The 12107-nt window shown below is 42.3% G+C and overlaps 1 protein-coding gene across 1 annotated transcript in view; it reads left to right on the plus strand.

The window, feature by feature from the left end:
* The window catches only part of MFSD2B (MFSD2 lysolipid transporter B, sphingolipid), a 33855-nt gene that overhangs the window by 17391 nt on the left and 4357 nt on the right, over positions 1 to 12107 (plus strand). The window contains exons 7-12 of the mRNA XM_050315732.1: positions 935 to 1025; positions 1120 to 1241; positions 3126 to 3209; positions 3898 to 3978; positions 8967 to 9076; positions 10578 to 10721. Of these exons, the coding sequence (XP_050171689.1) occupies positions 935 to 1025; positions 1120 to 1241; positions 3126 to 3209; positions 3898 to 3978; positions 8967 to 9076; positions 10578 to 10721 (632 nt within the window). The remainder of the gene's footprint in view (positions 1 to 934; positions 1026 to 1119; positions 1242 to 3125; positions 3210 to 3897; positions 3979 to 8966; positions 9077 to 10577; positions 10722 to 12107) is intronic.

Here is a 12107-nt window from a genome sequence, read left to right on the forward strand (position 1 = left end):
TATACCAAGTGACTTTATATTTGGAAGTAAATTCTTGTAATTGCATGTTTATTTACCAGCTGCTTCCTAGATTTATAATAGTTCCATTTTCAACATATAACTTGTAATTTAGAATTCATTTTTCCTATCAAATAATCACTGTGTCATAAAATTCTATAACCAGCACTTATTTTATCTTTGATAACACAGTATAAATTATTACATAGTACTGAAGCAAAATATTTTCAAAGCTGTAATCCAAAGTTAGTGCAATCAGAGTTATAAACAATAAATGTCATCTGATGATGTGGGAGGTATCCTTGGAGGATTTGTTCCCCTGAGTAACAGGAAGCAAGGATTTCTGAATTTGCTTGAGTATTTCACTAAGTAGCTCGAAAAACCAGCATGCAAGCTGCCATATTCTCAAAACACTGGCAAGTAAGTATGATTTCTAAAATTCATTATTATCTTTACGTGTAACTGCAGAAGCTGTAGTAATTATGTGTACATCAGTACTGAGGACTTTCCCATCCGGCATGAAGTTCCAGATTGCAGTCTGTATAGCTAGAGCAACTGGAGTTACTGAAAATTAGAATCACTCTATGGATGATGCATGTTTTTGATAGATGAGAGTGTATGTCTGCAGCTAGTCTCAACATAAGCAAATTTTTAAAAAATCAGGTTGCCAACACAATAGTCCTTTTGTTCACTGCTTCTTTTTTTTTTCTTTTGCCAAAAGTATATACTTACATGGCCTGGATTTACCCTAAAGCAGGTGTGGTTTAGAAATGAACTGCAGAAGTGAACATTTTCAGAGAGGTAACAGCCAGACAGTTGCCTGTATACAGATGGGCATTTCTTCATTTGCAGATGACTCACCAGAAAGAGACTGAAATTTTCATAATGACTTGTCATTCTCCTGTCACAATTTCAAATGTCTTTTTCTCTTTCCAAGGCAGAAGTTTATATGATTGCAGCAGGGGTCATAGGAGGTGTGTATCTCCTTGGAATTGTCGTTCTTTTTCTTGGAGTCAAGGAAAAAGATGGTAAGATACATTTAAACATGCCTAGATCTAATAATCATTATTTCACATTCACCTGTGGAAAATATTGTTCTTTTATGTATTCTGTTCCTCTTAGATCCTTATGCCTTAAGTTCAGACAGAGCAATTCCTTTTTGTAAGGGGCTTGGGCTCACCATGAAGCACGGTCCATATGTGAAACTCACAGCTTCATTTCTTCTCATCTCGACAGCAGTTCAGGTAACTTCAGACTCTCTGAGTCGGTGTGTTGACCTCATTCCACTCCCAGCATGAGGGGAGTCTGAGGCAGCTGAAATGCAAATAACCTTTGTCTGGTGACCGGGGTGGTGATCTAGTGGGTGGTGCCTTTCCCTACAAATCAGTAGGGAATCAGAGTCCTCTTTTGGTGCCTGGGGTCTTGTGGCAGCTGGAGATGGTTCTGTCAAAGGAGAAGCAAAGCCAAAGTCCTGACCATTTAAAGACCTTTTTTCTTTTCTTCCCCCCCCCCCCCATAAAAGGTGAAGAACTAGTGCCAGTGACACAGATTGGGTCGTTATATGTTATCCATTCACAGTCTCCTGTGGTTTCCGTTGCTTAGAGAATATTTTTCTCTTCTCTCCTCTCTGTTCCTCTCTAAAGTGTGCCCTGCTTTAAATCATTGCCCCTTTCCTTTGCGTAGGTGTCTGTTCTCAGATAGTGGCTGAACTGATTCTTGTGGAGTCTTTTGTGATGGAAGGCATTAGGTCAGAGTAAGAAGACATTCAGAGGCAGGAGGTCTTACCTGTCTGAGAGCCAGATAGAGCTCATTTTCAAATGAGGACCTGTAGTTGAACGTGGCTCCTGTGAAAAGGTGTGGTGTGTCCTCTCTGAGAGAAAAACTGTAGAAAAAGCCACTCATTAAGAAACCCTCATTCCCCATAGTGCAGCAACATTTTAAGCTTGAGTTTTTAGCTATGTTCACCTCAGTTCATATATTATTTTAATGTGAACCTGTACGTAGCAGTTAAAGTTGGCTTTATTTTGAAAAGCAAATAACTATCACATTTTGGTGAACGGACTCTAAGTCACCTTAAGCCCTTTATCAAGTGAGTATCAGGACAGAAGGCAAGGGCACAGTAAGAGAGCTGTGCTGTGCTCACCAGCAGTCCTGGTGAATTAGTAAGTTCCTTGGAAGCTCCCTTATGGTCCAGATCCTTCCAGCATCCATTCAGTTGGTAAGGATGCAGCACAGATCTGGTGTCTGGCAGCCAGCTACTTGCTGACAACACCCAGAGAAGAAAAGACCTTCTGTCAGACCATATCTCTTTATTTCACTAGTTGTGCAGACTGAAGGGAAGGTGTGAGGGGAGGCAGAAGCTGGAAGTTGTGTTGCTCCAGTTCAGCCAGCATGAGCAACCCTTGCTGCTGTTATTTGAGGGAGGGACACTGACTCTGCGGAGTTCGGAGATGGTCACTCCACTTCTGCAGAATTGCTGGAGCTGCCCCTCAGTCATATCCTGGTGTTCAGAATCCTCCTGAAATCTTCAAAAGCGTGGTGGCAGTGGCTTCACCTATCACAGAGCACAGCGCAGGTAGATCCTCCCAGCCAATGAATAATCAGACTTATGGAGATATCTGACCCAAAGCTACACTCCATAGCTGAGGTTGCATACAAAGCCAGCTGCTTTACCACAGGAAGTTGGCATGAGTGTAATTGCAGCTGAAAGTTACTTGTTTTGGAGTCAGGGCTTCTGGAGAAAGATTTAGGGCATTGCTATGGAAGAGAAAGGGCAGTAGCCTGCAGCTGTGGCTGTGACAACACAAGGCAATTGCAACATAGGGAATAAAGCCTGGAGACAGAATCCTTTCATAGAATCATTCCTGTTTTGGTCATTTTTATGCTCTATTAGGTGCATGGTTTTTCTCTTGCTTGCCCCAGTATTATTGGCATGTTATTCCAGTGATAACAGAACAGTTATTTCTTCTTTAAATTGTTGCAAACAAGGGAAGATTGAGACTGCCAAATCCTACATTTAACAAATCAGCAGCCAACTACCTCTGACTAGTATGGAGTGTGATGTCATTTTTGTCTTTTTAAATTTTTCTTTCTCTTTTGGTTGTCACTAAATATCTTTGATTCATCAGCTGGAGCAGAGCAACTTTGTCCTGTTTTGCACTCAAGCTTCTGGCCTTCGCAATCACTTCCAGTATTTGGTGGTGACCATCTTGGTGAGTTGCACTTCTCTCCCATATGTTAACTGGTTCTCACATGGTTTTGGCACTAAATAACAGAAGACAAGAAGAGTTTTGTGTCTCAACAGAGCTGTTAAGAAGCTACACTATCTTTTGCATTGTCTGTTTGAAATAAAGCTGGTGTTCCCTCCTGTACTTATAAAAAATTAATGCTCTGGAGCTTTTAATTCATTCCTAGTTGCTTTTGCCTGTAAATCATTTTTTGCTCCCATAAAGGACAAAAGCTTCTTCTAGAAAGGAGATCTGGAATTTTACCTCCTCTTTTCCTCTCGCCTCTCTTATATGCTGAAAATTAAACAACTTTAATTTGCATATTCATACACATGACTCTTCTGAGCTAAGTAGGATAAATATTTTAAATATCCAGAGATATGAAGATTCTTCTCTGGAGCAATTGGCAGCTTGATAAAAAGATCCTTTTACAGAAACTTTTTCTTGACATGCAGAGGTAGAATTCCACTTGCCTAGGTGATACTTATCCTTTCCCACATTATAAGACATACCTTTTCCAAAACCATTAAAACCAAAATGTTGGAGAGCAGAAGGTGGCTGTTGGATATCTCAAGGATCTGCAAGTGATGGTCTCCAAGAACAGAGATAAGAGACAGCTGAAGAAGACAATGGCAGTAGGCACAGTACAGATATGGTTTTTTGTCACTTGCAGGTATCAGCAGCCGTGAGTGTTCCCCTCTGGCAGAAGATTCTGCAGCGATTTGGCAAGAAATGTGCAGCATGTGGGATTTCGGTAAGCAAATCCTTTGAGGGCAAAAAAATCTGCTTGTCCTCACTTCATTTGACAACTGGAGCAATTTCAGGAGCTCTTTCAAGTGCTTATAACCTCAAGCTACATGAAATTTGCTCAGTTTCAGAGTTTGTTTTAAATCATTATACCAAATTTCCGACAGACTCCAAGTTTCCAAGGGAAATTTTTGAGAAATGCATTGACACTGGAGGGAGGGCCCGGATTATTTAAGAATCTGCACAAGCTCTTCATTTGTCTGCTCTCTGAAGTGTACCCCAAAGAGGTTTTATAAATTCAGATCTGAGTTGCCCCAGGCTGACAAGTTACCTGTTGTACAAGGCTTGTTTTGTCTTTGTATGTGGTGCTGAGTTGTCTGCATGTGCCGCTCAGTCACAGAGAAGGAAGCAGAAGTCACACACCCTCCTCTAGAAGCATGAGGAGCCAGAGGTGTCCACATCCCTCTGAACAGAGAGGGACAGTCACTAGTGAAATAAAGAAATAAGTGACCTACCTGAGAAAAGAAGCCTAGTTTAACTTTGACACAGCTCTGCAAAGCCAGCTCAGTGAGCCTGCCCTTGTCACTGATGGATTATTCAAGTCTTTCACTTAGTGCAGACAGCAGCAATTTTCTGTCATCATCCTTGGTGAGTTATTGTACAGGCCTGTTCCTCCCCATTTTCCCCCTGTTTACCTTCAATTACTTATGAAAGAGGAAAGAAAAATGGCCTTGTGCACAACAAAGCATGAGGACTTGAAAAAAAACAGCCTAAAGCTATATGTCAAAGTCTGAACAAGGCTGAAAAATTTAGGCCTGGTGACAGTTATTGAATAGAATTGAACAGTTATAATTTTTGGAATTAAAAGTTGTGTTGGAATGCCTTCCAAAGAATCAGAAGTAACTTTAAAACCCAAGTTCCAAATATGCTGAATTGTTATGTGTTTTGAAATAGGCATCTGGAATCCAAGTCCCATCCTCATTTCTTCTTACCACTTGAGCAAAGAGAACTGCCAGAAGCAGTGTTGGACCATTGACTAGACCCGGGAATGCAGATTTCCTCCTTAGGAAATCTCCTCCTCTGTCTACTTGGCTATGAAAAATGCTTTCTTCAACCAACTTGGCTCTATAAATTTAGTTTTACATGAGTGGAAAAGCCTGTCAGCACCTCTGTAAACATGGTTTAACTTAATTTTATAGTTGAGTTGCTTGACTGTTATGGTCTAAGTAGGGGCTGGATTGAAAAAAAGCCACCTCTCTGATTCACCTTGTAGACATTTCTCAGGGGACTGAGTGTGTGCTCAGTGATGGATTTTGTGTCTGACAAGGCATCACAAGGTCCTTGTACACTACCACCTTGTGTGATCTGTACAGCTAATCTGTACCCTCCCACTATGAAATGAAATAAAATCACATCATTTAAGGCTCCTAATTTGTCACTGGGGAATGTAACACTGGAAGGGAAGGAGACAGGGCAGAAAACAAGGGCTTTTTTTCTCAAAACCTCACTCAGCTTTCAGGGTGAATATGTCATTTGAAACTCAGCTGCCTGAAAAAAAGTCACACTGCTCCAGTTAAGGTGATTCTATGTTGAAGAGAGTCCTCAAAGAGGATAGAAGGCAGGCTAGGTAAATAAGCAACAAGAATCCTATCTTTCTTTCACTGGTACTGTTCCCTTTTTTACTCATTCCTCCACAAGAGATGACCAACAGTCTGACTAACGACTAAGCATCTAAAATTCCTAGAAGTTAAAAGCCTAAACCTTCTGGAAGTTTGGGGTCATACCCAAGCAGGATCCTTTATAGCATTCTTCCCACGATCAGCTTGGTGCACAGGCTAGAAATTATTCTCTTCTGTTTGCTTCAGCTCCCATGTGCTGTGTTCATTTAGGTGTCTGCTCTGCCCTCATGGGGCAAACACTGAACTTACAGCCGGTAAAGTCTCAGCTGGTGACTGGAGGTGAAATTGTCAAGAGTAATTTTAAAGAAGTGTGGCATCTTCTTGGTTCATGGTTTTGGCAAGGTGTCTAAAGGCAGAAGATGGCTCTTTCTCACAACTCTAGCTTCCATCCTAGCCAATAATACCTTTTGGTTCTGAGTTTTTGGAGGATTTAGTAAAAATAAGAATACCTTCCCACCATAAAAAATCATTTGTTTGCCATGTATCAGCAATGTGCAGTGAGGAGACATCCCTGGCGCTGCAGCCCGTTTTCCACTCTCCCATCCTCATTTCCCACTCACACCCTACCTGCACCTTTTCCTGATTTGCCCTTCATAATGTGCTGCTGCACAGACCAGTAACACCTTTAGCATCCCAGCAGGGTCTCCTTCCATAGTGCTGTCAGGGAGTGGATGGAAGACGCGTGGTAACCACAGGACATCGTTTATGACTCGCAGGGCAGCAGCCCTGTGACAAGGAAGCAGGTGCCGATGACAGAGTAATTGCTGTACAAATAAGAAAGAAGGAGGTGTGTTAGCTGTTTATTGCAGCAGGAATTCTGCCCCCATGACTGCGCTGCCATTGCATGAGCAAGACTTTGGGGCATTGTAACGTCAGTCCTGCAGGTCGTGCTTCTCTTTCAGTGGGAAATTACAATGATTATTATTATTATTGATCTAGAATTTTGTTTAAGTGCTTTGGTTTCTGAGTGGGTGCCCCATGTGGAGCACAAGGCAGCCATAAAATTGCTTATAGACAACATAAAATCTTGTATTGCTGGAGTGCTCTCTTGTGGTGAAATAATGATTTTGCCACAACACTGGGCTAATGCAGGGATTATCTGCCTGTGCTGGGAACTTGCAGTCAGGAAAGGTTATTTTCTTCCTCCTTAGGTTGGGAGCAAATGCTCTAGATGGGAAATGCATTTAAAACATAAACATAATGGATTAGACTCCGGGACTCCCAGAATCACTTATCATGCAGAACTGTAAATAGCAGTGCTTAGGGGAATCACTCTCTGTGAAAGCTCTTCTCATACCCTCGGTTCCCAAGCTGCACGTATAGAGGATTGAAACACTTAATGTTAAACTAATCCCCCATCATTAAAGAGCCCTGTAGATAAGCCCCTGGTTCTGGGTTCTGCATGTGCTGCTGTGCACATGGTGCACAGGCGTGGGAGATGGAGCATGTGATGGGCCACATGCATTCAATCAGCATTTAAAATAGTGGATTTTCAATCCTGCAAGGTCATTGCTTCAAGATGAAGTTGAAGAAATCTTGTGGTTGTGAGTACTGCCAAGAAAAAAAATCCTGAGCATCCCAAATTAGTTTGGTTTTGAGGGAAATGAAGGTGTAAGCAAATTCTTCTGCATTTAAGATTCAAGATGATCCATGAAATGGTATATTTACAGTTTAAAATGACCATTGAAGCCCTCCTGCTTCCCTTGAAATGCAGTGTGATGGTGTTTAAAGGCATTGTCATTAATAGTAAATTACACAGTTCCACTGGCCTAGAATAGAAACTGGAATTTCATCATCTCTATTACTAAACTGGCAGAAAAATCATTGCCCAAGCTGATTAGCAATCTTCCAAGAATTATCAGGTTTCATGGATAATGCAAGGTCCTGCTTGTGAGTTGGGTCAAACGCAAGCACAAATCCATATTGAGCAAAGAATGGATTGAGAGCAGCCCTGAGGGGAGAAGAACTTCGGGGTGTTGTTGATGAGAAGCTCAACATGAACCATCAAGGTGCATCTGCAGTCCTGAAAGCCAACCATGGCTCAAGAGCCCACGTGTTTCAAAAGCAACGTGGGCAGCAGGTCAAGGGAGGGGATTCTGTTCCTCTACTCTGCTCTTAAGAGACCCCAGCTGGAGCACTGCACCTGGCTCTGGGGCCCATAACACATGGAGGACATGGACCTGTTGAAGTGGGTCCAGAGGAGCCCATGAAGATGCTCTTTGCTATGGAGACAGGCTGAGAGAGTTGGGGCTGTTCAGTCTGGAGGCTCTTGGGAGACCTTGTAGCACCTTCCAGTTTACCTAACAGGGGTAAAAGAGAGCTGGAGAGGACCTTTTGACAAGGGCATGAGTGATAGGACAAGGGAAATGGCTTTAAACTGGCAGGGTAGATTTAGGTTGGTTATTAGGAGGAAATTCTTTACTATGAAGGTGGTGAGGCCCTGGCACAGGTTGCCCAGAGAAGCTGTGGCTGCCCCATCCCTGGAAGTGTTCAAGGCCAGGTTGGAAGGGGCTTTGAGCAACCTGGTCATGTGGAAGATGTCCCTGCCCATGGTAGGGGTGTTGGAACTAGATGACCTTCAAGGTCCCTTCCCAGCTTCCTTATGAGGGGAAGAGGAGGGGCAAACACTGATCTCTTGTCTGTGCTGACCCAAGGGAATGGCCTGAAGTTGTGTCAGGGAAGGTTTAGGTTGTGTACTGGAAAAAGGTTCTTCACCCAGGGGTTGATTGAGCACTGGAACATGTTCCCCAGGGAAGTGGTCACAGCACAAAGCCTGCCAGAGTTCAAGAAGCATTTGGACAATACTCTCAGGCAAGTGGGGGTGGTCCTGTGTGGGTCTAAGAGTTGAACTCAATGATCCTTGTGGGTCCTTTCTAACTCAGCATATTCTGTGATTCTATGATCCTACCTGGCCACAGTTTGGGAATCAACCCACTCTAGGGCTCTTCACGAAAGATGCTTGTATGGCCACATGTCTTTTGGAGAGTGTGGATGTTTGTGAGTATGATTGTGACCAGGGTCTGTCAGTTGGCCTCATGACTGGTTAATAGGCTCCTGGGACTGTTGAATTTGCTAGTGCACCTATAACCCCAATACTGGTAAGAGACAGCACTACCATGACTTGTCCTACTTCTCTCTGACTCCTCTGGATAGATAAGTACACATTTGCTCAGGGTCCTTTGGAAATGCTGAAGTGTCAGACAGTGCTGTGTATGAACTGTTTTGTAACACAGTTTCACATTTTGAAGGGAACAATCTGTATCCCACTGGGCAGTGCATACTGTAACTTGGATGTAATGCTTTTCTTCTTCCTCAGTGGATGATTCCTTTTGCAGTTATGCTAGTGACCATTCCAAACCTGATCCTGGCTTACTTCGTGGCTTTCGTCTCTGGTCTGAGCATTGCAGCATCTCTTCTGTTGCCATGGTAGGAGAATTTTACATTTGAGGTGGGGAAGGGATATATCTCTACACTACATGTATGCACTACTGCATGGAATTTGCCTCTGAAAGAGGCAGAATTTGGCAAGAGTCACTTCCTCCAAGAATCTTTTCTCCTTTTTTAATTTGCAATGGTGTGACTTTGGTTGCCCTGTTGCTAACAGATTAAATCTACTGTAACTGTAACTACTCTTTGTACACAAGAATATGTAGATGAATCAATAATCTAAGTAGCTATAGAACTTATGATAACAGGAATTATGAAGTTAGGTAAATCAATTAATGCTGAGTAATTAAGAATGTAGCAGAGGAAGCATAAGGCAAACTGTGCCTAACCTTTCTCTTTATAAGGGTAGTCATAGAACAAGGGAGAATGGCTTTAAGCTGAAAGAAGGCAGGTTTAGATCAAATATTAGAAAGAAATTCTTTACTGTGAGCTTGGTGAGGCCCTGGCACAGGCTGCCCAGAGAAGCTGTGGCTGCCCCATCCCTGGAAGTGTTCAAGGCCAAGTTGGATGGAACTCTGAGCAACCTGGGCTAGTGGAAGATGTCCCTGCCTAAGGCAGGGGTTGGAACTAGAGTATCTTCAAGGTCCCCTCCAACCCAAACCATTCTGTGATTCTGTGTATCCCTGCTTGAGCAATCCTCTGTTAGAGGTCAAATAACACAAGGTTATGATTAAAAGAAATAAAGAATTCAGGGTCCTTTGCACTTGAGAACTGAAAATATGCAGGGAAAATCTACTCAAGCATGAGCATGGTGGGGCATTTCCTCTTCAGATTAAATAATTATTTTCAGGTCAAATTAACCAGAAAGCAAGACTGTTGCTGTGAGCATTGTTTTGCATTACTCATTTGTACAATGCCCTGAAAACTCTAAGAGATCATGGAATACATAGTTTGAAGTAAACTGTCAGACTTCATAAGCTTTTCTGCACAGTGGGTGAGAAGCTCTGTTTTCCAACAGTAATTCATGACATATATTGGAAATAAAATGTCAATTCCCAATTGACTTTTGGGCAGCTTCCATTCTGATTCCCATTACCAAATTCAGTTTCTTTGAAGTAGAGAGAATAGGGCTCATTGGTTTCTGAAAATGTTAGCTTGTCAGAAGAGTTATTTCACAGTGAAACTATTCAGAGATTCAGAGTCACTTGAAAGCTTAAGAAACATGGGGGTTTTGTTGTTCTTTTGAGCTTTTTGAACTTCTGTTTGGAATGACAGTCAGACTAAGAAATTCTGTCACCTCTCAGCAAGTATTTGATAGTTTTTCAGTGGTTTTTTACATTGTTATATGTGGTCATGCTTTACTTACACAATTTTTTCCCCTCCTCTCCAGTAGTAGAACTTTTTGAACTGGATTCTTTCATGTACTTGACTATATCAATCAACCTTGAAAAATGAAAGAGGGCTGTGCTCTATTTCATTAAGTTTGGACTTTGAAAAGAAATTCTGGCTTGAGTTTTTCTTTTATTTTGCTCACTTCTAGGTCAATGCTGCCTGATGTTGTTGATAACTTTCGCCTGCAGAATCCTCATGGAAAAGGACAAGAAACCATTTTCTATTCTTCTTATGTTTTCTTTACCAAGATGTCAGCAGGAATTGGCTTAGGAATTTCTGCAGCAGGACTGGAGTAAGTAGCACCGTGTTTCCACTTAGTGGATCTACTCTGAAAGCATTCTGATGTTACTCCACCTTTACCCTGTGGAGTTAATTGCCTTTCTGCCCTGAGCCTGGAAGTGCCAGCAGCTCCAGATGGCTGACCACTAAAGACAGGATTGTTACCATCTAGACTAGACTGATGAGCATTAAGTTGCCTGCCCTGGCATGTTTCAGTTCAGAAAGACTTGACTTCCCTTTATATTTTCCTCTTTTCAAATTACTTTTGTACATTTTAGTGGCTTATATCAATAAAGAGCTAAACATGAAAGCACAGCAGATGAAGGTCCCACAGATGTGATGCAGCTGCTTTGTGCATTCCCTGCTGCACCTGGACTGGACTATCTATACAAGCTTACAACTCTTTACATGGGCTGGAGTGCTTTCAGGGGTGCCTGTGACCTGTTTGGCATATAAGGGTCACCAATTCCTGCATGGTTTCAGGGAATTAGACACTGCTCAGAGTCAGAAACAGTCTTTCTCACAGCTCTGCCCTTCACCATGTCAGTTTGGAAGATGCTTTATGTTCTCTCTCTACTTTTGTCTTGTCTGTTCTGACTAGACAGGTTGAGAAAGTGGACAGGCATCCCTTGCCCTGCCTTTGTGCATGATCTGACAGAACTGGCCTGTGCCTGTCCCTGCTACAGTAAACACAATAAACACTTAGAAGGGAACTTGTCTGAAATACTATCTAGCCCTTGTCTCCAAATTAGCTTTTGGTAACCAGAATGTTTTGCTTTGGGACCTTCAGCTGAAATTGCTAAATTGCAGTCAGTGCTTGGCTCAACATTTTGGGCTTAGGAATTTTAACTGCTTATTGCTAAAACACTCAAACAATTTGCTGTTCCCCAATTAGCCTGTTTTCAATTGCATTCCAGTTAGCTCCCAGCACTTTGCCAAGGCAGATGTTTGTGGGAGAACACAGAAGACAGAGAGATGCCAAATGAGCTGTTGCTTTCATAGGTGCATGTTCAGAGGAAAAACTCATTCCACAAATTGGGAATAGGAATTTGAGTGTATCAGCAGTTGTGGGACTGCATGGAAGCCCTGAATCAATGAAGTGTAAGTGTGTACCTAACTCTAAGCACTTGAGTAAATTTGTCTATCTTGAGAAGAGTGCTTGAGAGTATGTTTAAATTAAAGTTAATTATTGCTGCTGAAATTGGTCAAATTGCTTGCATACTTTTAAAGCAGAGCTTAAACACTTCACTGAATATTAATTAGGAAACACAGAACAATTCACAGAACCACAGAATCACAGCATGGGTCAGGTTGGAAGGGACCACAGTGGGTCATGTGGTGCAGCCTCTTGGCTCAAGCAGGATCATCCCAGAGCACATTGCACAGGGTCGTGCCCAGG

This window comes from Myiozetetes cayanensis, unplaced genomic scaffold (genome assembly GCF_022539395.1).
Source record: "Myiozetetes cayanensis isolate MyiCay16 unplaced genomic scaffold, myiCay2020 scf2-11, whole genome shotgun sequence".
Lineage (NCBI taxonomy): Eukaryota > Metazoa > Chordata > Aves > Passeriformes > Tyrannidae > Myiozetetes > Myiozetetes cayanensis.